The sequence below is a fragment of the Clavispora lusitaniae genome (assembly GCF_014636115.1).
Source record: "Clavispora lusitaniae strain FDAARGOS_655 chromosome Unknown tig00000003_pilon, whole genome shotgun sequence".
Taxonomy (NCBI): Eukaryota; Fungi; Ascomycota; class Pichiomycetes; order Serinales; family Metschnikowiaceae; genus Clavispora; species Clavispora lusitaniae.
Genome location: NW_027093975.1, coordinates 834,683 through 861,925, shown reverse-complemented (window position 1 = coordinate 861,925; position 27,243 = coordinate 834,683). Strand labels below are relative to the sequence as shown.

At 45.4% G+C, this 27,243-nt stretch overlaps 14 protein-coding genes across 14 annotated transcripts; 4 read left to right on the top strand and 10 right to left on the bottom strand. All coding sequences in view use genetic code 12, as the record gives it.

Moving 5' to 3' along the window:
• Positions 1-951: 951 nt before the first annotated feature.
• On the top strand, positions 952-1,599 carry FOB63_000415 (MIND complex subunit; the record flags this gene model as incomplete). Its single annotated transcript, XM_002619224.1, has 1 exon — positions 952-1,599. One exon carries the CDS (start codon positions 952-954, stop codon positions 1,597-1,599), a length of 648 nt encoding a protein of 215 aa, XP_002619270.1.
• Positions 1,600-2,210: 611 nt separating this feature from the next.
• FOB63_000414 (mitochondrial 37S ribosomal protein uS15m) lies at positions 2,211-3,134 on the bottom strand (the record flags this gene model as incomplete). The annotated part of the gene is made up of 1 exon (XM_002619223.2): positions 2,211-3,134. The coding sequence occupies one exon, from the start codon at positions 3,132-3,134 to the stop codon at positions 2,211-2,213; it is 924 nt and encodes a 307-aa protein (XP_002619269.2).
• Positions 3,135-3,422: 288 nt separating this feature from the next.
• FOB63_000413 (uncharacterized protein) lies at positions 3,423-4,721 on the top strand (the record flags this gene model as incomplete). The annotated part of the gene is made up of 1 exon (XM_002619222.1): positions 3,423-4,721. The coding sequence occupies one exon, from the start codon at positions 3,423-3,425 to the stop codon at positions 4,719-4,721; it is 1,299 nt and encodes a 432-aa protein (XP_002619268.1).
• A 470-nt stretch (positions 4,722-5,191) lies between these two features.
• FOB63_000412 (uncharacterized protein) lies at positions 5,192-8,254 on the top strand (the record flags this gene model as incomplete). The annotated part of the gene is made up of 1 exon (XM_002619221.1): positions 5,192-8,254. The coding sequence occupies one exon, from the start codon at positions 5,192-5,194 to the stop codon at positions 8,252-8,254; it is 3,063 nt and encodes a 1,020-aa protein (XP_002619267.1).
• A 358-nt stretch (positions 8,255-8,612) lies between these two features.
• On the bottom strand, positions 8,613-9,080 carry FOB63_000411 (uncharacterized protein; the record flags this gene model as incomplete). Its single annotated transcript, XM_002619220.1, has 1 exon — positions 8,613-9,080. One exon carries the CDS (start codon positions 9,078-9,080, stop codon positions 8,613-8,615), a length of 468 nt encoding a protein of 155 aa, XP_002619266.1.
• Positions 9,081-9,318: 238 nt separating this feature from the next.
• GZF3 (Gzf3p) lies at positions 9,319-10,902 on the top strand (the record flags this gene model as incomplete). The annotated part of the gene is made up of 1 exon (XM_002619219.1): positions 9,319-10,902. One exon carries the CDS (start codon positions 9,319-9,321, stop codon positions 10,900-10,902), a length of 1,584 nt encoding a protein of 527 aa, XP_002619265.1.
• A 1,122-nt stretch (positions 10,903-12,024) lies between these two features.
• On the bottom strand, positions 12,025-13,686 carry PGM2 (phosphoglucomutase; the record flags this gene model as incomplete). The annotated part of the gene is made up of 1 exon (XM_002619218.1): positions 12,025-13,686. One exon carries the CDS (start codon positions 13,684-13,686, stop codon positions 12,025-12,027), a length of 1,662 nt encoding a protein of 553 aa, XP_002619264.1.
• A 1,304-nt stretch (positions 13,687-14,990) lies between these two features.
• On the bottom strand, positions 14,991-16,265 carry AAT1 (aspartate transaminase; the record flags this gene model as incomplete). The annotated part of the gene is made up of 1 exon (XM_002619217.1): positions 14,991-16,265. The coding sequence occupies one exon, from the start codon at positions 16,263-16,265 to the stop codon at positions 14,991-14,993; it is 1,275 nt and encodes a 424-aa protein (XP_002619263.1).
• Positions 16,266-17,135: 870 nt separating this feature from the next.
• Positions 17,136-18,779, bottom strand: FOB63_000407 (sugar porter family MFS transporter; the record flags this gene model as incomplete). The annotated part of the gene is made up of 1 exon (XM_002619216.2): positions 17,136-18,779. The coding sequence occupies one exon, from the start codon at positions 18,777-18,779 to the stop codon at positions 17,136-17,138; it is 1,644 nt and encodes a 547-aa protein (XP_002619262.2).
• Positions 18,780-19,975: 1,196 nt separating this feature from the next.
• FOB63_000406 (sugar porter family MFS transporter) lies at positions 19,976-21,658 on the bottom strand (the record flags this gene model as incomplete). The annotated part of the gene is made up of 1 exon (XM_002619215.2): positions 19,976-21,658. One exon carries the CDS (start codon positions 21,656-21,658, stop codon positions 19,976-19,978), a length of 1,683 nt encoding a protein of 560 aa, XP_002619261.2.
• A 292-nt stretch (positions 21,659-21,950) lies between these two features.
• On the bottom strand, positions 21,951-22,370 carry FOB63_000405 (uncharacterized protein; the record flags this gene model as incomplete). The annotated part of the gene is made up of 1 exon (XM_066102376.1): positions 21,951-22,370. The coding sequence occupies one exon, from the start codon at positions 22,368-22,370 to the stop codon at positions 21,951-21,953; it is 420 nt and encodes a 139-aa protein (XP_065958538.1).
• Positions 22,371-22,648: 278 nt separating this feature from the next.
• Positions 22,649-22,939, bottom strand: FOB63_000404 (uncharacterized protein; the record flags this gene model as incomplete). The annotated part of the gene is made up of 1 exon (XM_066102375.1): positions 22,649-22,939. One exon carries the CDS (start codon positions 22,937-22,939, stop codon positions 22,649-22,651), a length of 291 nt encoding a protein of 96 aa, XP_065958537.1.
• Positions 22,940-23,166: 227 nt separating this feature from the next.
• On the bottom strand, positions 23,167-24,810 carry FOB63_000403 (sugar porter family MFS transporter; the record flags this gene model as incomplete). Its single annotated transcript, XM_002619214.1, has 1 exon — positions 23,167-24,810. One exon carries the CDS (start codon positions 24,808-24,810, stop codon positions 23,167-23,169), a length of 1,644 nt encoding a protein of 547 aa, XP_002619260.1.
• A 1,109-nt stretch (positions 24,811-25,919) lies between these two features.
• FOB63_000402 (25S rRNA (adenine2142-N1)-methyltransferase) lies at positions 25,920-26,858 on the bottom strand (the record flags this gene model as incomplete). Its single annotated transcript, XM_002619213.1, has 1 exon — positions 25,920-26,858. The coding sequence occupies one exon, from the start codon at positions 26,856-26,858 to the stop codon at positions 25,920-25,922; it is 939 nt and encodes a 312-aa protein (XP_002619259.1).
• Between the last annotated feature and the right edge of the window lie 385 nt (positions 26,859-27,243).

Sequence of the window (27,243 nt, the reverse complement as noted above, 5' to 3'; positions counted from 1 at the left end):
TGAAGGACTTCATGGGTATTCTCCTTGTTGTCTGTATGAATTTTCTGCGGACCCGACTTTGCCTAGATACTGAGACTGACCGACCTAAAACGTTAGTTTTAGTTTGCGCTAATAATTTGAGTAAGGCTACTTGAAGTGAATTTATCTGCTTTGGACATACAGATCAAATGGCCATGCTTAAAATTGCTCTATTTTCAAATAAATCCTTTCCATCAGTGTCTACAACCTCGGTCTCGTAAATTTAGGCCACAAGGTAGCTTTGAATCTTTGGATCTCTTTATGTATTAGCCGTGCTTATGCATTAGTTTCAAGAAGTTTGATACGGACTAGACCAATTGTAATCCATTGAATAAAATTGCTATTTGTGATTTGAATGCCTTTACTTATCCCAGGATCAGAGCCGAGATAGTTAACATACACTGCAATTGTCCATTGATGCAAATGACGTTTAATTAGACATCAGCGTAGACATTCTTCCGATAACGTTACAACAAATCATTGAAACTACAAAATATCTAGTACGTACTTTAATCGACCAAGCTGCTGAAAATAATGTGGTCACCCTGGAAATTTTCTGTATATCATCTGAATTTGTTCTACGTTGATAAATGTTTGTATGGGTAGACAATTGGGCTATCAGATGAAAAAAAGCCTGCCACTTTTTGGTCTATATCCAAGAGCAAATAAGTAACTGGAGTGAAAAATTAAATGAAGAAGAAAAAGAGACTAATAGCTTATCGGATTATCACGACCCACCTCCATCTCTATTAGTGGCCTGTATATAATATATCGTCTTCAAACGTTCAATGTCTTGAAGATGCCTCTGACAGGAATGATAGATAATTTCTTTTATTCTGCAAAAAGGATCTGGTTCACTTATTCTGCAAAAAGCCTTTCAGCCATTTTTCCGTGTCTTTTTCAATCATGTGTGTTTCTTCAAACTGATAGCATATGTGCGCTTACCTGCACTCTGGTGTTTATCTACTTGTTATTCTTTTACATTCTGGAATGGAGACGGAAAAAATTCGCTATGATCGGCTTAACCAGGTGGTCAAAAAAGCCGTGGAGCAGACAATCAAGCGGCTGTTGATGCCCGAGCAGCTTGAAAAGTGTTTCCCGACGATATCGAAAATGGACGGCGGTCCAGAAGCGTTGGAAATGGCTCGGAAACAAATGCAAAAGTACTTCCACAGCACGTGTTTCAAGCAGTTTGAGCACATTTTCGAGAACAGAGACATCCACCGCAAACTCGACGAGTTGGACGAGATCATACATGACGCACAACAAAGAAGAGACCTTTCTCTGGCTGAATCAGACATTTCGGTAGACACATTGACAGCATCGCAGCTAATAGAGGCCACTGTGGCTCTGACGCGGCAGGATTCGGTGAAAAAACTCACCATGATATACGACCAGTTGGTTTTGGACAATAAACAGCTTTTTCAAGAGCTCCGGGAGCTAGCGCAGCAACTGGATCTGTTGAAACAGGATATCGAGGGCTCGATCCAGGCTCTTCTGAGTGGCATTGACGATTTGAAGCGCCAGAACTTGGATCTGCTGGTGGACACGCTCATGGCCGAGGTTTTTACCGAGAGTTAGTAATGGAATAACCATTCGGAAAATATATCTGAAAATGCTGCCGTGATTATGGATCAAGTCAGGAACTTATATGTGTTTTCATGTTATACTGTGATAATCTTAAGTTTGCAGACAATGCTTCACGATGCTAATTGTTTGCTTCGTGGTATTTTTGTATTTTGAGCGACAGTTGTTGTGAGACTTCGTTTCAAACATACTGATTCCTACTTAATGCCTGTTTCTAACATCGGAACTACATTGCGTCTGCACGGTTCCTTCTTCGAATTGTTGGCTCAGATATAAACAATCAGGTCTGTTTCTTTTAAGGTTCAGGTGCATCACTATACATGAGAAACACAGACAAGCTTTTTCAGACTCAATTGTCTCAATATGCTTTTGAGCAGTCTCCCGATATTACGTGACACTATTAGTGCAGTCTTGATTCTTCTCATGGTGGATAACAATAATGAATAACTTGATCAATCAATATGCGTATCTAGTAATCTCAACAAGGCAGTATCACTTGCCAACTGGACATTTTGTTTTCGCCCATTAACTTACCAATCACTTACCAATCACTTAATGCTACATCTTTCTTCTGTTTCGGCCTTGACCATCTATGTACATGCGCTCTAGTTGTTAAGAAGAGCGTGGTTCTTTCTCGCCAATTGGTTGTACTCCGCCACCTTCTTCTGCAACTCAGCAAAGTGCTGTTCTCTCTTCTTTTGCTTCTCCGACAACTTGACCAACTGCTTGTCGCCCCACACCTGGTAGTCCTGGAAATATTGTCTGTCCATGTTGAACTCGCGAGTCACCACGTCGTCGGTCAATCCAAGCTTGGCAATGGTGTAGTAGTACTTTTCCGGGTCGTCTCTCTTCAAGTACTTCAAGATGCTCTGTCTCTGCTGCACCAACTCCCGCACGCTTTGAATGTGGGCCTTGTCCTTTGGCGCCTTCTTGACATGCTCAAAACCAAAGTGGATCTTGACGGTCATGATCGCCGCCTGGACCTCGGGCGAGCCTGTGTCGCCTTCAAATCTGGCAAACTCTTTGCGGGCCATTTCCGTGGCCAACTTGCGTTTGTCTGCCGCGTTGGAGTTCTTCATGTTCAAAATGGTCAACAAGGCCCTCTTCTTTTTCTCCTCGGTTTTCGTGATCTGCTCCGTGATCACCTCGCCGCCGATGCTCGAGTCCAAAGCGGCCTTTTGCGCTCCGTACAATAGCTTTTCAAACTCCTCTCGGTTGTAGCCGTAGGCCAAATTGGCCGGGTCCTCCAACTCCTGGTACATTCTGCTGATGAACTTGTTGTTTTCGGCACCCAAAACTGGGTCCACCTTGAACTCCTCGCGTTTAAGCGAGTGTTTCTTCAAGTTGTTCACGTCCCGGATGATTTGCCTCTTCATTCTGTTTTCTCTTCTTCTCAACGCTCTGACCTTGGACTTGGACGCATCTTCGGGCACAAACTGCTTTGCGGCCAAGTAGGGCTGTATTTTCACGGGCGCCGCGTCTAGCGCTGTGCTTTTCGTGCCAAAAAAACGGGCCGCCGAACGGAACATGGTGGGGTGGTTTTCTTGGGTTTGTCCTTTGGTGATGATTTTTTCAAAGGCCTCTTTGGCCGCGCACGACCGGACCACTATGTGGGGCCGATCGCATAGCTGAATAGACTGCGAATCTTAGGCTCGCCTCTTTTGTATGGCCTGTTGTCTTGTTTTGTGTTCGCATAGGCCGTTCTCTTATTCTGAATTACTTCCTGACTTATTGCTGACTTGGTATCTTGACTTTCTGACTTTCTGACTTCTGGTATCTTGACTTCCTGTCTCTATTGATATCTCTTTCTCTCTGTAATGGACAGACGGTATCTCTTTGAAAACAGTCTCCGCCATGTCAAGCCCTATTACCACGAGTACAAGACGCCATACAAGCAAAGATGGCACCACCGCTCGATCCAGGAGATTCTCACGCGCGAGTTGGGCCAAAACCAAAATGTGGTGGAACATGCGATAGACCAGGGCCATATTTATGTTTCTGCAAACAACGGGAAGGCTGGCGGCCCCGTCTTGATGCGGTTTTCCGAGGCCCGGCAAAGGCTTCTCGAGCCGCACGATGTCATACACAATATTCAGCATATGCACGAGCCGTGTGTTTTGCAAGAGCCGATTCTGAAGAGCCTAGATACAACGACTTCTGTTGATTCTGCAAGGGATGGCACTTTGAATGGCTCTGTTGGGGGTTCTCTCAATGGGATCGTCCAGAAATGGCGCGTTGTGGAAAACACTCTTGTGTTGTATGAAGACGAAAACATTCTTGTGGTCAACAAGCCTGCTGGGGTTCCAACACATCCGAACGGAATATTCCGCCGCAACTCCTTGACGGAGATAGTTCGTTTTGAGTTGGGCGTATCCGTGTATCCCTGCCACAGACTAGACAAAGGAACTCTGGGTGTGTTGGTGTTGGCAAAGACGAAAACAGGCAAGATGTTGCAAGAAGTTCTCCAAAACAAGAAAAGCCACGTGGAAAAATGGTATGTGGCCCGGGTTCGGGGAAAGTTCCCCTTTGCATCGTGTTCTTATACCAGCCCCGTTTTCAGCATCAATACTGCTGGCACAGGATACTTGAACATACCCAATGCGGAGAGAGTTCCGGCTACGTCGTCTACCCACTTCAAAATGGTGCTGTATTCTCCTGAATTGGACGAAAGCATAGTGTTCTGTCGGCCTATTTCGGGAAAAATGCACCAGATTCGGGTCCATCTTCGAAATATGGGCTACCCTATCTCCAACGACCCTTTGTATAATGCCGAAAATGGGCTTGGTCACGCCAAAAATCAGTTGGAAAAGGAATTATATGCGCAAGTCCTTGCCGAGTGGCCGTGTTTCGGAATAGATAAGACCATACGACCACCGGAAACTGTGGACGTCACGCCTTTTTTACTAAACGTGAAGCTGCGTATTGAAGAGTTGGCTAGTGTTCGCAGATCCGACGACGCCAAAAAAATTGTCTCTACATGTTCCGAATGCCTCAGGCCAATTTATCAGACTAAACCGGACCCTGGAATATATCTACATGCGTGGAAAATGGCGTACGAGGGCGACGTGTCTTTCTCTTTCCAGACTCTGTATCCCGTGTGGATATTTGGCGTTTAGGCCGTTTACTGGAATACGAGTTGCCAACTCGCCTATCTGCATGAGTTTCTTTCTACTTAATTGCGTATTTCCTTGGGTGCATCGACAGCAAATTGGTTCAGCCGGTCAAAAGAAGATACAAAAATTACGCATGCCAAGCTGGGCTATCAATAATTGGAGTCATTCCAATGGCTTTTTCTTTAGGTAAATTTGCTTATCCGTGTTATGCCCTCACCTGTCAGATTTAATTTTGTGGATAAGAGATCAACTGCAAATTCAAATTTCGAAGGCAATTAAACAGTTGACAATAGGGAGGAGCCAAGAATTGAAATGATCTGCATCAAGCTCAATTGCTGTTATACTACACTATAGAGGTAATGTATCGTATTGCGACATAGACTATCTCCACCATTTCTCTTTGATACTCCTACACCATCGGGCCCGACATCCGTACACCATATCTCTTCTCCAGAGCCCATCTTTTCCCAACTATGTCCAAAAAGAAACCAGGAACCCAGCTAGCGGCTCTTCTCGATGGTATTGTTTCAAAGCCTCCAAAGAAGTTTTCGGCCCACCTCATTTCTGATGTCCACGCTGCGGTGTCGTCTGCGCAAGACATCGATGATTTGTTAGCATCTGGCTACTTTGAAACAGTAGCGTGGAAGTTTTTCCATGCTGATATCACCAACAATCACCTAGAGCTAGTGCTTTTGATGGTGTTTTACGAGTATGAAGTCTTGCGGACAGACCATTGTTTTCGTTGTATGGTGAAGGACGCTTCCAAATTGCAAGATCTTGTCTTGCGATCTTTGCAAAGTACGCTAGTCCATGCAGAAGAGCAGTCGGGCCTCGAAGCGGCGGCCTTCTTGTTTTTGAGCGTCCTTGTTCGTTTCGACCAGACGGTTCTCACTCGGTGCAAATTGTACGAAAAGTGGATATCGTCTGTTCCAGAAAGGCTTTTCGACAAGTTTTTAAACGGCGACACGGACGAATTGAGCATCTTGGAGTACTTTCTCTACTTTGCAATTTACGGCTCTCTACATGTGGGCGACATCCGCATAAAATTCCATCTGCTTCGGTTTTCATGCTGTTTGGCAGATGTGGATCTAGATTCGTATACGCGAGCTTCCAAGTTGAGCGAGTTTCTATCTACTGTCCTCTATGGTTCGGAAGATGGGCAATTCTTCCCGAAATGTCAGCTCACTCTAAAAAACCTAGCATTGTCCAGTTTAGATAGCGTTATTTACGCCCCTTCGAAGTACGATGTGGATCGAGAAAATTTCGTGGAAACACTTCTGCAGATGAACGTCGATGTGCTTCATAACGCGGCTTCAGCATTGGGATACACTGGAAAGGCAAATTCTGTAGCGTTTTTGTCCCTGGTCATTGCAGACATTGTTTTGGGAAGGATGTCTGACTTGTCACTGTTCAAATTTACGGAGACCGAAGTTTTCGATTATTTTGAGCAAGATAATGTTTGCAAACTCAGTCCGCCTCTCTCTCTTCCCCAAAACTCTTCAGTTGAAGGGCATCTCAACAAAATCAAGACAGATTGCAAATTGGAAATGGCCAAAAAGATAAATACGCATTTGGTGAATTGCCTAGAGCGACTTACCATCACAGATCCAGCCAATGAAAACGGAATTCGGGGCACAAGCAAATATTTCTCCAAGATATCGGGCATATCTGTTGCTGGTGTAACTGCCAACTTGAAAATCAAACCACAGTGGTCTTCGGATGTCAAGTATGGCGATCGACTAATGCTACTAGAGATGCAAAAACCAAACAAGTACGATGCCCATACGCGAATGAAAAAGTACGGTATTTTCACGGCAAGAATTTCCCGGGTCATCTCTGCTGATGAGGGACTTTGTGTGGAATGGAAATATCCTGGATTTGAGACGAGATTCAACGCGGTTATTCGGCTTACAGAAGACTTTTCTGCTATAGAAGCGTTCGATGAGGTTTCTCACGAGGCACATGGGGCATGCCAGCTTCTAATGGAAAAGGAAGAGGACTTGAACACTACTTTTACAATGGATTGCGTGCTGGCAGAAATTCTTCAAAAAGTGACAGGTGAGAAACGCACAGCAGATGAGGCATTTGAACATCGTGGGAGCAAAATAACTCTCCAAAACAGTAAAGTAAAGGGCAATGCGTGCCTCAATGAGCAACAAACCGAAATTCTTCTTCATATGCTCACGCAGAAACGTATTTTAGTATCTGGGAAGCCCAACTCAGGATTTCTTGAGGTTCTTAGTCTGTTTCTTCAGGTACTCTCGGACAATTGGCCCCAGGAAAAATGCCTTATCGTCGTTCCAAATAGGGCAGCGCTTCGACTTGTTGATTCCCGAGTTGCCAGGTTTCGTGATGGGGCAGAAATCGCTCGCATTGAAGAGAAAAAGACGCTGCTCCTTGCGCAAGTCGGCAGTATATCCCAGCTTCTCGGCTTGGAAGAGTATGATTTCACCAGCAGCATCAGAAATGCTCTTATGCTCTACCATTGTCATGTAGAGCCGCGATGGAAGGATTTTTTGGGACAACTTACCAAATCCAAAGACTCCATTGCCCGGTATCCTTTCAAGAAAATGGAATTTGGCGATGAAACTGTGGAACAGATGCTTTTGCAAGTGGTTGAACACTACGCTTCTGTTAAGCGGATCTTTGCTGAGTTGCAAGAAATGGAACCTCTTTTCTTAGTGGACATGCAAAGCCAGAAGAACGACATACACTTGTATTTGGCGAAGAGGGCGAAATACGTCGCAGCTTCAGTTACTGACGTGGCGGCATTGAAAGAGAAGTTTGAAAATGTGGTGCTTTTCGGAGCCCAGCCCACATCGGTTGTTCCCATCTTGCGCTCTAACCCACATCGGCTCTGTATTTTCGGCGCTCCCTTTCTCCCTACCCTGGAAGTGAAAGCGCTCTCTACTATAGTTGGCGTTCGGCCCGAAATCGCCCGTTTTTATACGTCTTCAGAGGTGATTGTTCCCGAGCAAAAATATAATCCAGGAATCAAGTACAACATTCAGAACGTTCACGTTCCCGAGGCGCAGATGCAAGTGAATGTTGAAGAAGCAAAATACTGCGTCTATCTTTTCCAGTACATGCGGCTTCTTGGATATCCGCACCACAAGATTCTGATTTGCGTCCACTCGCCATATATGATGCGCATGATTGAGGAGATTTTGGAAGAACAGAAAATCGCACCTGAAGACTTGCCGTGCGACGAAAAAACATGTTTCCGTTTTGGGTGGCCGCTCTTGCAGTCGTTGCAAACGGCTTTTCCTGCTGACTATGTAATTGTTTCCACGCATGGCGCACCGTCCTTCCGCGAATGGAAAAACGCATTCGAAGCTGCCAGACTCGGCTTCTACACCGTTGGATCTTCCGCATGGGGCAAAGTGAAGTCGGGCCCGTTCGAGCTATACACAGGCGGGTCTTACTTGAGAGGAACGGACGACCGAAAAAAGGCCCAGAGCTACGTCATGGAGAATGCTCAACATATGGGAGAGTATATTTCCCAAATGACTGATGCACGGTGTGCATATACATAGACAGTTAACGGCGCTACCGCACCAAAACGGTAGGAAACGCCGAAGAACATGCAAGAACAAAAAGATTTTGCCATACGTTTTTTCGTAGCGACAGCGTATCCAGGATTTGTTTACCATGGAACCTGACAGAATACGCAATGTACGCACATGCCATGGCCTGTTTTAGCGAAAAATAGAGCCGTTGGAGGCGGGCACGTGACACTGTCGTCCGCCAAACCTCAGTAGGCGACGGTAATAGAGGCTGTAGGCAAATACGAGGCCAAATAGAACTGTAGGGAAAGCAGAAAATCGTTTGTTGGAACGCAAAGAAAAAAAGCCGTTGGAAGCGGCACTCATCAATCGCCTTATCTTGCTTACGTCAGCAGCCGTTTATCTTATCCGGTGTGACTTCTTCTGCTTGCACGACATTTTTTTTTTTTTTTTTTGGTGCGCGACATTGCGTATAAGAGACATCTCTCAATTCCATCGCCAGCTCAGCCTTGCTTCTCTTATCTGCAAACAAATGCCGACTCATCACGCACCTAGCCCTATTCACAAAGCACTTTTTTTTTTTCCCCGAGGAAAAGTGGGGCCATTGAGACGACGAGACCCAACACCCGTGCCTCTCGGCCCATTGTGAGACCAGTGAAAATGTCGCGAAGGGGTCCGCGCTTATCTGATTGTCAAAGTTTTCCCAGAAAAAAAGTACTGAAAATTTTTCTTTATCAACAGAAGCCGCCCACTTTCGCTTCACTCCTTCCGATAAAGATATAGGCTGTCTCGTGTGAAGAAAACTTAATACCGCTAAACGTCCCACTGCTAGCACAACTCTGATATCCGCACCCATAATTGCGACACGTTGTCATCACAAAGTCTTGCCGCCAGGAGTCCAAGATAGAGAATCAACAATCAACCAAACGAGTGCAAAAGTGAAAAAAGCCTGGTGAACGAGGAAACACGACACAAGTGAACCATCACATTCCGAGATTCCGAATAGACGACAAACAAGTCAAACACAAGAATCCCAAAGGCTTATCAAACCGACCCATTGAAGCTCAATCGAGAGAATCAGCCCGCATTTACCCATGAGCGAAATACAGCGTTTCCCGGCAATGGTAGACGCAAACCCAGTGCATCCCAACGCTAAAACCACGACGCAAATCAACAATGGAACCACCACCACGAAAAGCAACATCTCGTCGCCCGTGTGTCGCAACTGTAAGACGCAAACCACCCCGCTTTGGCGGCGGGACGAAACGGGCCAGGTTCTTTGCAACGCCTGCGGCTTGTTTTTAAAATTGCACGGGCGTCCGCGGCCCATCAGCTTGAAAACAGACACCATCAAGCTGAGAAACCGTATCAAGCAGCCCAACTTTGCCAAGCTGGGCCCAAACACACCCGAGCTCAAGCTGAAGGACGCAAAGCTGGGGAAAAGGCTGCCAAAGTCTGCCAAGAAGAAAAGTGCGCCTTCGCCGCCTCCGGAGATGCACACACATCTGCCTCTAGCGACACACACACGGGCGCCCTTCCCACAGGGTTTTGCGCCGCTGGGCCATGTGGCTGGCTTGCCCCATCAGGTGCAGCTGCTCCACTACCCGCTGTCCACGCCGACGCAGTTTGCGCCCGGATTACAGCGCATCACCTCTCCACTCTTGCTTCTGACCACAGCGCTGGTGCTGAATGCTCGCGCTACACTGTCGCTTGCGCTGCCCAAGGGCTTGTCTGCTGTCCAGGCGGCTGGAGCGTTGGAGAACATGCTGAACGAGTTGGGCCCCTCGGCCACATTCAAAAGTGGAGTGTCACTCAATGGCGGCCTGCTCATGGGCGGCATGAAGAGATCTGCTACCCCTGTTCTTTCAACACCTTCCACTGCGTTGGCTGGGCCCAAGTTGCCTGCTTTAAGCACTGAAGAACGCAACAATGTCATTGCATCGCCATCGTTTGGACCGCAGTTCCACCTTGACCATTCCACGAAAAGCGAGCCTCTGGACCAACCACGTCCTGCGTTGCCGCCACTTCAGCATGTCCAGCCGGCGCAGGCACAGTTGCCGCGGTTCCAAAGCAACTTTGGATCTGTGACCGGCTCTGGTTCCCTGACACCAGTGGCTCCCATTTCGGCGCCTGTCGCAGCACCTATAGCGTCTCTCACGGGCGGAAATGAGCAACGGAGCTCTAGCGGAGCATCTGCGAATGGCACAGGAAGTGCCACTAGCAACAACAATACCGGAAATAATGAAGCAAACTCCCAACACGGAAACTCGGGTCCAGCAAACTCCGGTCCTGTGAAGTCTAGTCCTGGCAACTCTGCCTCTGGAAATTCGGGTCCTTCAAGTGGACCAGGAAGAGATCCCAGCGGTTCTGATAATGCCAGAGCTAGTAACAACGGTAATAACAACGGCAACAACAACGGCAATAACAACAACGGCAATAACGGCAACGGTGAAAGTGCCTATGAGATCAATTTATTGAAAACTCGCATCTCCGAGTTGGAGTTGGTCAATGACTTGTATAGGACGCGAATTATGGAGTTGGAAGCGATGGAGCAAGCAGCTCGTTTGCGTGAGGGTTCTATGCGCAAACGCTTGGACGAGATCCTCAATTTGCAAGGACAAGACTCAGTATTGCAGAGGGCTTTGCATGAGCCACTGAAACGGCCTAAGTTGGGTTAATATGCCTGAGCCGCATGTTGAATGAACTTGCTTACTTAGAATGACTAATGAAGATGGGAATAGAGGGAAGATATGATGAAAGCTTGGAAGAAAACATGATAAAATTAGATTCTGCTGTGTTGGCTAGACAAGCTATGGACACGAAAAGGGAAACCATAAACCATACGAGTATGAGGGGTCAAGTAATGGATGTACGATTATAACGTGAGGATTGAGACAGTATATATTGGAAGATTTGTATAATGAGACGAACATCTTCAACGAAGCAAAGTTAGTTCACTAATTTTTAGTGTGTCAAAAGCACTGGATACCATCAATTCTTGATGATAGTAGGTCATATAATATTTAACGTACTGGTAATTTCCTGACAAGGAGCAAACCAAACGTGAAATAGAATTGAAGATAGACTTAAATACACAAAGAAAATTGGCGTATTCATGATGGTAATGAAGACTATGAACTTCGATCCATTTCGATTTTCCCATGGTATTCTGGCTATTCAGTACTTTTTTTTCCGCTTGATTTTTTTCCCCAATTTTTCATTTCTACGTTTAAATGGAATATTTTTGGAAGAGAATCGTGGTGGTTTTGTGTCGAAGAAGCCTTCATGGATGTTCTTAAGATGGAAAGTTTTCAAAATCAATGAAGTCCAATAGCATACTTGGAAGCTCAATTTACTTCCGAATCTGCTTTCGCAAACCAAATATATAGCTAGATAGTGGGCTTTCATGAAGCCAATTCAAATTTCAGTGAGTAAAAAATGAAAGTATATTGCTGGAAAACTTCATTTCTTGCAAAGACTGATCCAGCTGTTACTTCAGAGCAATTAATTTGTGAGCTAAATACGTAGACGGGCCTGTAATAACAACTTGTGATCTTGTTCAAAGCGATAATGTGCGTTCGATAAAGAATTTACCCTATCCTTATGATTAGAGTCTTGTTCGTAATTCCTGAATTCCTTCATGCTAGGTCGGTTTACTCTCATTGGCATACTTCAATCCTACTGAATTGGTTACATCATTTTAGTCCGTGGTATTACTTTAGTCACACGGTTTACTTACTTTGATCATTACATTCTCAGATGACACTATAAAAGAAACATCCGTCTTGTAGTTTTTTGTCTCAAGTCCGCACGTCTGGTTCGGACTTGTTCAAAAAGTGTTGGAACTTCAACAACTCGACAACAAATGAAATGTCGTCCGCCAAAAACTCGCTGGCGCCCAAGCCGTACTTGCTGGCGTCACTGGTGTGCTTTTCCAAGTACAACCGCACTGTGGCACCCGAAGAGCCTGTGCCAGACAACCTCACAATAAAGCGCAAGCCGGAAGTGAGCTTGACAAACAAACCCTGGTTTTTCAGCACCAGGCCGTCCAAGTCTGTGTAGGAGAAGTTGCCAGCCTCGGCCACGACATGGCCCGAGCCCAAATCGGTTCCGGGTTTCAGCGATTCGACGATCTTGGCAAAGTCTGCCACCAACGCTTCAGCTCCTTCGCTTGAAACGCCCTCGTAGTCGTAACGAGTGAAGAAAGTACGGCCGTACTTCTCCCAGAATTTCTCCTGCACGTTCTTGATGGAGGCCTTTTCTTCTGGGAACTGGACGCTGAAGTCAGCCAAGACGTTCAACCAGGCGCAGATGGCCCACAAGCCGTCCTTTTCACGGATGTGGTTGGAGCCCGTGCCGAAACTCTCTTCACCACAAATCGACAACTTCTTGGCGTCGAAAAGAGAGCAGAAAAACTTCCATCCAGTTGGAACCTCGTACACATTCAACTTTTTGTGTTTGGCCACCAAATCCAAAGCTCCCGACGTAGGCATCAGCCGGGCCAAGCCATACACGCCTTGCTTCTTGAAGTAAGGAATGGAATCAGCGTACTCAGCGATAATTGCCACGGAATCACCAGGTGAAACAAATGCGCCGGCACCATAAATCATGTTACGGTCACCATCTCCGTCAGAAGCAGCGCCAAAGGCGATGTTTTCCTTGTCAACGCGGTCCACCAATGTGCGGGCATACGTCAAGTTTGGGTCGGGGTGCAAACCGCCGAAGTCTGGCTTGGGAACACAGTTTTGCACAGAGGACTCGGGCAAACCAAGCTCCTCGACAAAAATGCGGTGGCCGTATGGACCGGTGATACCGTTCAAAGCATCAAACACCACGGAAAAGTCCGACGAAGACTCGACAAACTTCTTGATGAGAGGGAAGTCGAAAATCTCCTTCATGAGCTCGACATAGTCAGCAGTAGTGTCAATCACCTCAATGGTAATTGGACCAGCGGTAAATGTGCCAATCTTCAGAAGGTCGACCTTGTCAAGTGGCCAGAGTTTGTACTGAACGAGTTTCTTGGAAATGGCGAAAATGCGGTCTGTCACGCTTTCTGGCGCGGGGCCACCGTTGGCCAAGTTGTACTTGATTCCCATGTCGTTTTTGGGTCCTCCTGGGTTGTGCGAGGCTGTCAAAATGATGCCTCCAGTAGCGTGGCGGCTACGGATAACGTGAGAAGTTGCTGGCGTCGAAAGAAGTCCGTTCTGGCCCACAATCAACTTGGAAACGCCGTTAGCAGCGGCAATTTGCACAATTAGCTGGATCACGTGGTCGTTGTAGTAGCGGCCGTCGCCGCCAATGACAAGAGTGGCATTTTCAGCTCCTTCGGGAATAGCCTCGAGAATCGCCTGGATGAAGTTTTCCGTGTAGTGGGGCTGCTGGAAAACAGTGACTTTCTTCCGGAGCCCGGAGGTACCGGGTTTCTGGTCCTGGAAAGGGGTGGTTGCAATTGTCTGGAACATTTTTGGTGGAGAAAACGTGTGGATAAGTGAGCGGATTTGCTCTCTTTTTTATAGCATGGGAGAGTATCTGGTGATTCCTGCATACATTCCACAAACCTGATTCCGTCTTCACACTTCTGTTTCAAATGCCATTGCCCCTCGTGGGGCATATGTGAGGTTATCTTTTTGGTCCAATTCTACAACTATGTGCTCTTTTGCTTTTGAAGGCTGTATCTACGAAAATTGGCACTACACTGTGTCCTGTTGTTTATGTGCAGGACATTTGTGCCATTAGACAGGATTGCTGTGTCAAGCAGATCATGGTCCAGCAGCAACAACGACACGAACCGCATGGTATATCGCAGTTCATAAGACAAGGTGGTGCTTGAAGCCATTTCCAGAATCAATGGAAAGCATTAGGTATTTGAAAGGCCATGCGACATTCCCCGCAATCTCCGCATCACTCCACTTTGCAAGGGGCGCAAATACGACATGCGTTTAAAGGGCATCATGTCGCATTAGGCCTATATTAAGCATCAGCCATGTGGCATTTTTATATAATTCAGAGACGGTGCAAGGTTGAAATATGATGCAAAAGACAGTCTGACTGTATTGGAAGACGGTGTTGCTTTCGAGATATAATAATAGAGATCCGAGTGACAGATATACCGAGAGAAGAGAAACTGCGACACCACCTCAATTTAACCAGTATAGATGTAACTTCATACAATGGATGAATATAAAGTCATCAATGAAACCAGTGTTTGGTATCTCTGCAATTCAATTGACTGTTCCATCTGGCGAATGTGACGAATAACCATGATTGAGTGTGATTTCTCTCCATTCGGACAAAGACAGTTGAATCATCAAGTACATGGAACGAGAATTTTGGATCCAGTCGTTTCTGTCAAAAGAAGCCCATCGGTATTAGAGCTTCTGATAAGGTGCCACGTTCTTAACAGTTGCGCAGTTTTTCGATCAATTTACTGTTTCTGCTTATGGGTTTGAGCTCTTTTCATGAGGGCTAATTATTACTGAGTATTGTATCATGACTCAGGGTTTAAACTATATTGACGTGCAATTCATGTCGGGATGCGGAATCGTAGTATTCTTTATGTTACTACGTCAACTACTCCTATGGTTAACGATCTCTTAGTTGTCCCTAAAAGGTAAAGTCACCTCTGGTTGCTGACGTAATTCTGGTTACTCCACCTGTCTTTCTATTTCAAAGATTCCATAGTAGAGATTTCATGATTACAAGTGCCACATAATACACGTTTATTGAGAATGCTCTGAACGAAGTTTCGTTAGTGTCGCACAGAGAATTACTTTTTAATCACCTGGTTGATGGCATCGGCCAAGTAGTCCACATTGTGCTCGTTAACACCGGAAATGGAGAAACGGCCGTCCTCGGTGGCGTAAACCGAGTATTTTTCTCTCAATTCCACAACCTGCTCAGCACTCAAACCGGTGTAGATAAACATACCTCTTTGCTTCAACAAGTGGTCCCAGTTGTAGTTGGACTTGTCCAATTTCTCGTACAACTTGTCTCTGACAACGTTCAAACGCGACACAACCGCGTCCAAATCGGCCAACCACTCGTTCAAAAGAGCCTCGTCGCTGAAAATGGTCTCGACAATTCTCGAGCCGTGAATAGGTGGGTTCGAGTACATAGGACGGATAAGCTTCTTCAATTGCGACTCGACTGCAGCAGATTGCTCGCCGGACTCGGTGACAATGGAAACAGAGCCGGTTCTTTCACCGTACAAGCCCATGTTCTTGGCAAAAGACTGGCACAAGGCGTAGCTGTTGATCTTACCCTCAGCCACCAACTTGTTCATCTTACGGACCAAGCCAATGTCCTTGTAAGGCGAGCCCGAGGCAAAACCTTGGTACGCCATGTCCACCAATGGGAAAAGCTTCTTCTCTTGCACAATGGCCAAAACCTCGTCCCACTGTTCTGGAGTCAAGTCCATTCCGGTTGGGTTGTGGCAACAAGCATGCAACAAAACGACAGACTCGTCTGCGGCAGCGGAAAGAGAAGACTTCAACAGCTCAAAGTCCAAGCCGTTGGCCTTGACGTCGTAGTATGTGTAGAACTCCGTGGACATTCCAGCATCGGAGAAAACAGCAACGTGGTTGGCCCAAGAAGGCTTAGGCACAAGAATATGCTTGGACGAGTAGAAACGCACCAAAAAGTCGGCAATCACACGCAAGGAACCGGTTCCCGAGATGGTCTGAGCCGTCACAATACGGTTGTCTTTGATCAACTTGGCGCCGCTCACGTCTTTGCCCGAGTTGTTGAAAATAAAGTTTCTCACAGCCGTTTGGTAGGCCTTGGATCCAATGATGCCCGTGTATTCCTTGTCGGTTTCCTTCTCCAAGAGAATCTTCTCGGCCTTCTTCACGGAGGGGAACACAATTGGCTTGCCAGAGTTGTCTCTGTAAGCGCCCACACCCAAGTTGATTTTCTTGGAGTTGGCGTCTCTTTGAAACGCTTCGGAAATGCCGAGAATCTTGTCTGGAGGAGCCAATGGGATTTCGTTCCACTTGGCCAATCTGGCCGCAACAGAAAAGGGTCTGGAAGCACGTCTAAGCATGATGCACGAAAAGAAGAGAAAAAATGTTGGAGAATGGCGTGTTTCTACGGGATTTTGCGCGTTTTATATTCGCGTTGGGTTATGGGAAATTTTTCAAGTGGAGTAATGACTCAATATGCACATTGATGACTACTTGACTCAGTTTTGACAGTGGCCGTTTTCCGTTTTTTTGAAACTACTACACATGGCCAAGCCCCTGTTGGAAATGTCGTTTTTTTCTCTCTTTCAATGTCAAACGTTACGATTCTGGTGACATTTTTACTACCCCGCCTCTCGGCTTTACAGTAGTGTACAATGATATGGGAGAAAGCCGAACAGGTTAATGTCCGAGGTGGAGACATTTCCTGAATGGAGGGCGTCGGGTGGACGGATGCACGTGAAGCGCCTCATCGCATCCGTGTTTTTCCGCTAACACTTTTCTCCTGGTGCACGGGTGTGGAGCCACACCTCTCCAAGGAGGAACGGAATGGTGTACTGGTGAAATACTCCTGCTTTGCTTATAGTGTTTGCACCAAATAAATCTCACCTAGGCGTTGCAATGTTTCTTGTCGTCTTATGAATCTTCTTTCAGTGATCTGATGTTTTTCTGTCCTTCCTTCTTGTGCTTTACCTTTTTCTCCGCCGTTCAGCGTTTTACAGGTATGCATTTTATCCCTTCTTTAGAAGTAAAGACACTTGGGCTCTAAGTTATTCCGAAGGATGCGCGCACCTGCAACCTTTTTCTCCCATCGCATGTGACATTCGTCACTTGCAGGGTTCGCTGTGAGAGTTTTTCCGGCCGTCAGCCGCATTTTTTTTTACCTAATCTGTACTTCTATTGAACCCATTATTTATAGAAAAAAATATTTTCAAACTATTCCCCCCACAACTTTAAACACGCTCTTCCGTGGGCTTACCCTGGTCAGCATAACCGGCAGATTGCGTCATATGTTCCACCGAAGGTGGAGTCCAACCAGAAGATTTCCAAGGCACTGTGTCAGAGGCATACAACTCATCCACTTCCTCCAAAGAAAGTCCTTTCGTTTCGTAAACAAAGAAGTAAACGTAGAAAATGGAGAAAATAAGACAGCCGCAAAACACGAAACCGAAGTAAAAGTGGATAGCAGATGTGATAAATGGAGTGAAGAAAGAAATCAAGAAACCCCACATCCAGTTGGCAGCGGTAGCAACAGACATAGCCTTAGATCTGATTCTCAATGGGTATGACTCGGAAACAATACAGTAGACACCACCAGCCCAGGTCGAGGCGAAGAAGAAAATAATCAAACATGTGATAAAAATCATCGCATTACCAGTTGGTTTTCTGGTGTTGGATGTATCGTTAGAAGTACCATGTTTGTACAAGCTTTGGGTACCGAGGAGGGAATAAATGATAAACAATGCAGACATGGCGATGGAACCAGTCAAAAGACACGCCCTTCTTCCCATTTTCTCAATGGCATAAATACCGACAAATGTTGATGCAAAGTTGACAATACCCAACACAATCGATGTTTGGAATGAATCCTTCATACCTACGGCTTGGAAAATGGTGGTACCGTAGTAAAAGAAATAGTTGTTACCAGTCAATTGCTGCATGGATTGAAGAACAATACCCATAATGACTCTTCTGAAGATCTTTGGCTTACCAGTGATCAATTCTTTCCAAGAGGCCTTACCAGCCATGGCTTCTCTGTCAATACCAGCTTGAATGAGCTGTACCTCGGTGTATAAAGCAGGGTCTTCTTCAGAAAGTTTGTTGGAGATGGCAATTGAGTGTCTTGCTTCGTCGATTTTCGATTTCTCAATCAAGTATCTTGGAGATTCTGGCATGCTCAACATACCTGTAACCAAAAAGATGGCCCAGGCAAAACACAAACCCAAAGGAATTCTCCATTGTCTTGAGTCTGTATATTTCTTAGTACCGTAGGTGGTACAGTAACCCAAGAAAATACCCATGGTGATAAACAACTGGAAACAGCAGACCAAAGTACCTCTAATTTGTTTTGGAGAAACTTCAGAAATGAAAAGTGGAGAAACAACAGAAATGGTACCCACAGCAAGACCAGAAATGAGTCTACCAATGAAGTATTGGTACCAGGCGCTCTGTGAAGCAATCTGAATAATGATACCCACAACATAAATGACCATAGCCACCATCATTCCCATTCTTCTTCCCCAGACATCAGCGATTTTGGAGAGGAAAATACCACCAACAGCACATCCGATGTTGAAAATAGAAACAATCAAACCCGTTCTGACATTGGACAAGTAGTGTTCACCGTTTGCCTTGTGCTGGCCAAATCTTCTCTTGAAATCAGGCATGTTGACAAAACCAGAAATGGTACCGGTATCAAAACCGAAAACGAAGCCTCCGAAAGCAACTAGCAAGCAGAAGAAGGAAATGGAAAGATAATCTTTGAAACTCTTCTCTGGCATTTGCTTTTGGAGGTTTTCCCTCAAATCTTGCTCTTTTTCTAAAAGTGATTCTTCATTGCGAGGCGTGGAGCCTGTCATAAGATCTTCTTGAGACATTATTGGCGATCTTGTTTCTGCTCTAACTTAAGGAAGACTTCTCGGTTATGTGGCTCTTTGATTGCTTTTATATCAAGAATTTCCTATTCTTTGTTTGCCATTTCGGAAAAACCTGATGCACACGCAGTCATACATAACGCATGGCCACCTAAGTTTCTTCGCAGGCTGAATAAGCCTTTCCCTGATTATATCAGAGTTTTCCCAACAATGAATAGCCTCCCTCTTGCAATATGAGATCAGGGTACTTATTGAACTTCCTTGCTTGATATATCTTGAATTTTCCACTTCAAAACGGCATGGGTTTATCCCTATATCTGGATTTGTGTTTTTGTCAGAACCGGAGAAACTAAGGGCCGAATATGCATGGAGTGCACAAACCTGCATCTCATGCCATTTCTCGTCCACTTCTTTCATTTCTCATCTTTCTTGACGCAACAATACATCACCAAAACAAGGCAGGGCCAACTTTCAGTAGATTTGAACCCAGCCCATTCTCTTATTTTTTGCCTTGAAAAGGAGCGCACCTTGTGCAATTTGGACCCTGCCATCTCTGTTCTTTTTTTCTTTTCGATTCATAACCTGCCGCAGATCACGTTGCTATGTTAACAAAGAAAAGAAAACCACCTTAGGTCGGACAAGTGCAGTATGTTCCTGTACATATCCATGAGGGTTGGCAGTGTGCATGCCGTAGCAACATATGCTTGCTGATGTAATTCCAACACCGGCATCAGGAATGAATGAGAACCGCAGTTGCAGAATTCGGTTATCTGAATTGCAGGGACATCATGAGGTCTATGCATCAGAAGCCGGAAAAACCGCACTGCATCTGCAAAGCGTCCATTTCTCCGTATGTGCGAGTCTGACTATACGTGCATAAATTAGATCATGCCAGATAACGGTTGACATTGTGTAAATGCTGCCATCACCTATCGTCTAATTTGTCATGTTATGTCTCTTGAATAGTCTTACTTGTCAGTTCGGTCCTGTTAAAATGATGGGAAAAGTACACCCTTGGGCTGATGTTCAGCGATATTTTTTCAAATTTCTTTTCAAGAGCCCGTTTCTTTTCCGGCTCTCATAACGTTCTTTGTTTCGGACTTTTCTTCACCGCACAAGTACGGTGGCTATAGGTTTCTCGTCTATTATGACATGACATTCGTAACTATGTAAAAAGAGAATATAAAATGAAGCTTTGCTTAAACTTGTTCGTCAGATGGTTTGTCCTGAGCAGCATAGCCGGTAGAGTGGGCCATGTGTTCAAGGGATGGTGGAACCCAGCCGGCAGACTTCCATGGAAGAGTACCAGAAGCGTACAACTCATCAACTTCCTCCAAAGAAAGACCCTTGGTCTCAACGACAAAGAAGTAAACGTAGAAGAAGGAAAAGATAAGACATCCGGTAAAGACGTAACCGTAGTAAAAGTTAATGGCGGAGGTGATGAATGGAGTGAAGAAAGAAATCAAGAAACCCCACATCCAGTTGGCAGCGGTAGCAACAGACATGGCCTTAGATCTGATTCTCAATGGGTAGGATTCGGAAACGATACAGTAGACACCACCGGCCCAGGTCGAAGCGAAGAAGAAAATGAAAAGACAGGTGATGAAAATCATGGCGTTACCAGTTGGCTTTCTAGTGTTGGAGGGGTCGTTTTCAGTACCGTGGATGTACAAGTTCTGGGAACCAAGAGTCGAGTAAATGATGAAACAGACAGACATGGTAGCAGAACCAACCAAGAGACACATTCTTCTACCCATTCTCTCAATGGCGTAGATACCAACAAAAGTAGAAGCAAAGTTGACAATACCCAAAACAATAGAGGTTTGGAAAGAGTCAGTCATACCAACAGCCTTGAAAATAGTGGTACCGTAGTAGAAAAAGTAGTTGTTACCAGTCAATTGTTGCAAGGATTGAAGAATCACACCCATGAGCACTCTTCTGAAGATCTTTGGCTTACCGGTGATCAATTCCTTCCAAGAGGCCTTACCAGCCAAAGCTTCTCTGTCAATACCAGCTTGAATAAGTTGAATTTCAGTGTGGACAGCAGGGTCTTCTTCGGAAAGCTTGTTGGATCTAGCAATAGATCTTCTAGCTTCATCGATTTTAGCCTTTTCAATCAAGTATCTTGGAGATTCTGGCATACTCAACATACCAACAACCAAGAAAATGGCCCATGCGAAACACAAACCCAATGGAACTCTCCATTGCTTGGAGTCTGTGTACTTCTTAGTACCGTAAGTGGTACAGTAACCCAAAAAGATACCCATGGTGATAAACAATTGGAAGCAGCAGACCAAAGTACCTCTAATTTGCTTTGGAGAAACTTCAGAAATGAAAAGTGGGGAGACAACAGAAATGGTACCCACGGCAAGACCAGAAATAAGACGGCCAATAAAGTACTGGTACCAAGCGTGTTGAGATGCAATTTGGACAATGATACCGACGACGTAGATAACCATAGCCACCATCATTCCCATTCTTCTACCCCAGACATCGGCAATTTTCGAAAGGAAAATACCACCGACAGCACAACCAACGTTGAAAATGGAAACAATCAAACCGGTTCTAACGTTAGACAAGTAGTGTTCACCATCGGCCTTGTGTTGACCGAATCTCTTCTTGAAATCAGGCATGTTGACAAAACCAGAAATGGTACCAGTGTCAAAGCCGAAAACGAAACCACCGAAGGCCACCAACAAGCAGAAAATGGAAATGGAAATGTAGTCCTTGAAGCTCTTTTCAGGCATTTGGTGTTCGAGGTTCTCCTCTAATTTTTTCTCGGTCTCCAAAAGAGAACCGTTTATTGGCGTAGAGCCAGAAGTAACATCTTCTTGAGACATGTTATGTAAGTGATGATTGATGGATAATGGTTTTTTTTTCATATTTGGGGAGCTGCCAGCCGCTTTTTATACTTTTTTCTTAGTCATGAATTTCTTGTCTGCTTGTGAGCATTTCGGAAAAATTTGGCGCACAACATGCCATACATCATGCACCGTGCGCTGTGTGCATGACTCCTCCATAAACGCTCCAGGTTTCTCCGGACGCCCCCCTCTCTAGCCAAGCCTGAGATGCACGCATCCCGACAAAAATTCTTGGTTTTTTTGTATCCTCCAAACTTATAAAGCGTAATATGGCGGCCACGGTTCCAGCATAGGGAAATTGTGGCATAACCTTTTAAGGAGCCTCTTCTTTAGTCTGGTAAATGTTGAAAACTGGGGTTAGAAAATAGTCTGCCCCCAACCTCGACGTCGGAAAAAATCTCAGCCTGTATGCACCGCGCCAAAAGTCGCGCCTTCCTTTTTTTCGGATATTTTTCCGGCACTTAGAGACGTTGGACTTTTCGGATAAACTATGACGCCAGTGAAAACGGGACTCCGAGGGCCCATGGAGAGGTGTTCTGACACGGGAAAAAATGCTATTCTTTCTCAATACTTTCCCACGATGAATATCAGCCTTGCCTTCAAATAAAGACCGCCGTTTCTTTTTCTTTCCTTTACGCCGAGATATTCCTGCGCACGCCTGCTCATTCCCGAATGGCTCTAACGCTGGCAAAAGAAAAACATCGGAACATGCCACACGCATACTATGCATCATTCCTGCAGGCAGTTGCCATCACCTGTGTTCGGATAAACTCAATAATTCTGCTATGACGAGGTACTCCTGAGGTAATTCTTGTCCTTGACGCTATATCATCTGACAATATGCGCATCATACGTTTCGACGTATCCCCAAGCTTTCCCCACGATATCGTTTGCACAGAAGATGTGTAGCACGATCACCTTTCTTTTGTTTTTTCTTTTTCTCCATTATTTTCCTGCTATCTGCACTAATCACCACTAGTAATAAAATGAAAGACCACTCCACCAACAAAGCTAAAGTTTAGCCTTCCAGAAATATAGGAGCATGCTCCAAAGCTTTCCTGAGCATGTGAGCAATTTCTTTGTCTCCGCTTTCTTCTCCTTGGCTGAAAACCATCTTTCGGGTTTTTCCTTCTCTTCTGCCCGAGACCTGGTGGGGTGCAGTAATGTGCAGGGGTGCATGGCTGGCTGCAGGTGCTTTCTCACCAAACGTTTCTTTAACGTCATTGTTCTCCACTTTTCTTGGTTCGGTGACACCTGTAAGATTCCATTTTCGGCCGTAATCTTCTTTTCGTTTATAGGCATTTCCATTTGCGCCGTTAGATATCTGTCAGCCGGGGTATAGACGTTTTTCGTTTTCAGCCGATTCTGAAACGCCATCAAGCTCAAAGGTGTTTTTAGTTTCTACACTGGGCGCATCCAGGTTTGATGCGCCCGATTGTTATCTAGCAGGACATGAAATTCGTAACTATTTAAAAGCTTCTCCTCAAAAGCAATGAGAACAAAAATTAAACTTTGTGGAGATTATTCTTCTAAACTTGTTCGTCTTCAGGCTTTTCCTCACCAGCATATCTGGTAGCATGAGCCATGTGTTCAAGAGATGGTGGAACCCATCCGGCAGACTTCCATGGAAGAGTGTCAGAAGCATACAACTCATCGACTTCCTCCAATGAAAGACCCTTGGTCTCGTAGACAAAGAAGTAGACGTAGAAGAAGGAGAACAAAAGACAGCCGGTAAAGACAAAACCGTAGTAGAAGTGAATGGCGGATGTGATGAATGGAGTGAAGAAGGAAATCAAGAAACCCCACATCCAGTTAGCGGCTTGGGCAACAGACATAGCCTTGGATCTGATTCTCAATGGGTAAGATTCGGAAATGATACAGTAGACACCACCAGCCCAGGTCGAAGCAAAGAAGAAAATGTAAAGACAGGTAATGAAAATCATAGCATCACCAGTTGGCTTTCTTGTGTTGGATGAAACATTGCTAGTACCATGCTTGTACAAATGTTGGGAACCAAGAAGCGAGTAAATGATGAAACAGACAAACATAGAGGCAGATCCAGTCAAAAGACACATTCTTCTACCAAGCTTCTCAATGGCGTAGATACCAGCGAATGTGGATGCAAAGTTAACAATACCCAACACAATGGAAGTTTCAAAGGAATCGTTCATACCAACAGCTTGGAAAATGGTGGTACCATAGTAGAAGAAATAGTTGTCACCAGTCAATTGTTGCAAGGATTGAAGCATAATACCCATAATGACTCTTCTGAAGATCTTTGGCTTACCAGTGACCAATTCCTTCCAAGAGGCCTTACCAGCCAAAGCTTCTCTGTCAATACCAGCTTGAATAAGTTGGATTTCGGTGTGGACAAATGGATCTTCTTCGGAAATCTTGTTAGATCTGGCAATGGACTTCTTGGCCTCGTCGATCTTCTTCTTTTCCATCAAGTATCTTGGAGATTCTGGCATACTCAACATACCGACAACCAAGAAAATGGCCCATGCGAAACACAAACCCAATGGAATTCTCCATTGTCTGGAGTCGGAGTATTTCTTAGTACCGTAAGTGGTACAGTAACCCAAGAAAATACCCATGGTGATAAACAACTGGAAGCAGCAGACCAAAGTACCTCTAATTTGTTTTGGAGAGACTTCAGAAATGAAAAGTGGAGAGACAACGGAAACCATACCGACAGCGAGACCGGAAATAAGACGACCAATAAAGTACTGGTACCAGGCGTGTTGAGATGCAATTTGAATGATAATACCGACGACGTAAATGACCATGGAAACCATCAAAGCCATTCTTCTACCTTGCATATCAGCGATTTTGGAAAGAATAATACCACCGACAGCGCAACCGACGTTGAAAATAGAGACCACCAAACCGGTTCTAACATTAGACAAGTAGTGCGAGCCATCCTTTCTTTTTTGACCGAATCTTCTCTTGAAGTCGGGCATGTTAACAAAACCGGAAATGGTACCGGTATCGAAACCGAAAACGAAACCACCAAAGGCAACGAACAAACAAAAGACAGAAATGGAAATGTAATCCTTAAAGCCCTTGTTTGGCAAAACATCGACTAGCTGTTCTTCGTTGTTTTTTTCTTTTTCTAAGATAGAACCATTTGCTGGTGTGGTACCAGTAGTGTTAATATCTTCTTGAGACATGGTAAATTAAAGTTGTAATTGAATGATGAATGATGAGAAAAAAAATCTTGCCAGTTGGGGCAAACCATGGGCCCTTAAATACCTTTGGACCCAGTCACAAATGTAATATGTCAGCTAATGACTTTCGGAAAAAATTTACCTAACCAGCCGAAAGCAAACGCCCGATGCATGTCTGTCCTGCATCCGGTTTTCTCCAGACCTGCTCTCCAGGTTTCTCCGTACCTGTCCCCGGAAAAACTGAATCTCTCCACTTACAATTGCCGCATGGTCACACTCTGATAGAAGCTGCCATGTGGCTTTTTTGAGCCTACTAATCCTACCCGAAAATCGTTCAGACCATTTGCTTTACTAATTCGAGGTACTCAGTGAAAAAAAGATTATGAAATGGCCTTCTGGTCAGTCGAAACAGCTGTTTTTCCCCAGTCGGTTGGCAGGAAAAATGTGCGTGCCGTACTGGGGAATTGACGTATGTCGTCTAAAGCCGTGGGACGGCGAAAAATATAGCCGTCTGCAGACAGGCTGTCACACTATTATGGGTTGGGTGCAGTGCTGCCCGTGCTACTTTCCTCTAAAAGTCTCCTGACACAAAAGCAGTATGCCTGGTATTTTCTACTTCCCGTGTCTCCCGAAAGTAGGCTATTTTCCATCAAAAAGTTTCATGCTGTTCGGAATAAGCTCTCATGTAAGACTCTTTTCGGCTCTGTAATTCTCTTCTGCTCTAGAGACTGATGAGCTGTCCGGAAAAAAAAAATGTAGTCCAATGGATCGTAATGATCCGAAGCACGCAAACATGACGCATCATAAGCGCTACGCATGTATTGTGGCCTGTACGGGTAAAAAAATTTTTCCAGCCACCTCACGCCACTAAGAATGAGCTTATATGCTTTTAAGCATCCACTTTGTGTATGGCAAAGTGGTGCGTTTTTCCAGGATTGTGTGTATTTCTTACTATATGAAGCCGGATTAACGCGGACCCATCATGCAAGTTGAGGTAAGGGAAAATGGAATAATTACAGATGATGTATGCGCGCGCATGCGCCATTTACCCTCTCATACGTGACGGAGACACCAATAAACAGCAGAGTTTCAAGATGGCGCATAACTATACCTTACGCTTCATCTGACAGCTGGTTATTTACGTCGATGAAAAAATTGTTGCGGCTGCTGCCTTTATGGATTTCCTTTTTCCGTAGTTTGATTTCGGAGCATTTCCCATTCCAGTCGTAGAGCCAATAGGCCACTTTTTTCGCCTCGTAATAACGTACCTGGCGGAACCCTAGACTCTGCATGATCTTCTCAAGGACACTTGCGTCAAAGTAACGCGAGTTCGCCACGCACGGCAATGGGAGCACCAAAAAGAGCGAAGATGACTCGGGCCGGAGAAACTGGGTGATTCGGCGTAACATGGCCCCTCTCTGTGCCGGAGTCGGGACGAAATTGAGCACCAACAGACACGAGATAACGTCGAATTTATCCGAATCCAGGGTAGGGAGCGGCCGTTGCATGAAATCCTGTTGTTCAATCTTGGGGTTCTGGGAGTTCAAGTCGATCCGTGTGACCGTCCCAAATAGGCCACATGTCAGTATGGCATTATCTGCACTGAGACACCCAATTTCTAGCAGGCTGCGGGCCGTTCGTCCGAGCTCCTTGAACCACGCAACCAATCTTTTCAGCGAGTCTCCTCCCCGCAGCTCGTTTTGGCCCACCGTGGACGCCATCTGGTAGACATGGAGACCGCCCCTCTGGTCGATTTCGGCGTCGATGCGTGCCAACATTGGCACAAGCTTCTCCCAAGAGCCATCGGGCTGGAACTGTTCAAGATGCTTGGTGAGTTTGAACTGGCCATACGCTGCGGCGTACTTTTTCCCTAGAATGTCTTTGTAGTTGTTTTCGGTCAAGCTGGCATCTTCGCGGGCGAGGCTCTTGATTATCGTGGCCTTGTTTTTGAGAAGAACATGGAATCGCCGGATAAGCTGGCGTGCCTGCTGAGGTTTGAGCGACTTGGGCGCTTTGGCGTTCTGCGTGATGCTGCGGGACCTTCGTAGCATGTCTAACTAGGCTGATGTTGTCGCTGCTGCCGATCTGAATCTGGCGAACTTGGTTGATTCCTGAAAAGGCTTGTCAACTAGTCGGAAGATCAGTTTGTGCTTGATTCCTCTTGTTAACTTTGAAGATGGAACTGTGCTAGGCTCTCTTGCACTTGATTCCAATATTGAGTTTCCTGGATTTCTAAGGCCTCGGGTTGATTTCAAGACACTCCCAGTGGGTTTTCAGTGCCAGCTCAACTCAACTGGGTTTGTAACTCCGTCCTAGTCTGCCTTTCTTGAGCCTCTTCAGATGAGTCTTGTGTGCACGCAAACATATCCATTTGACCTGGAGAACAATTCTTGTGTAATAACAACATCCTGTTTCGATTCTCGAAGCTAGATGAAC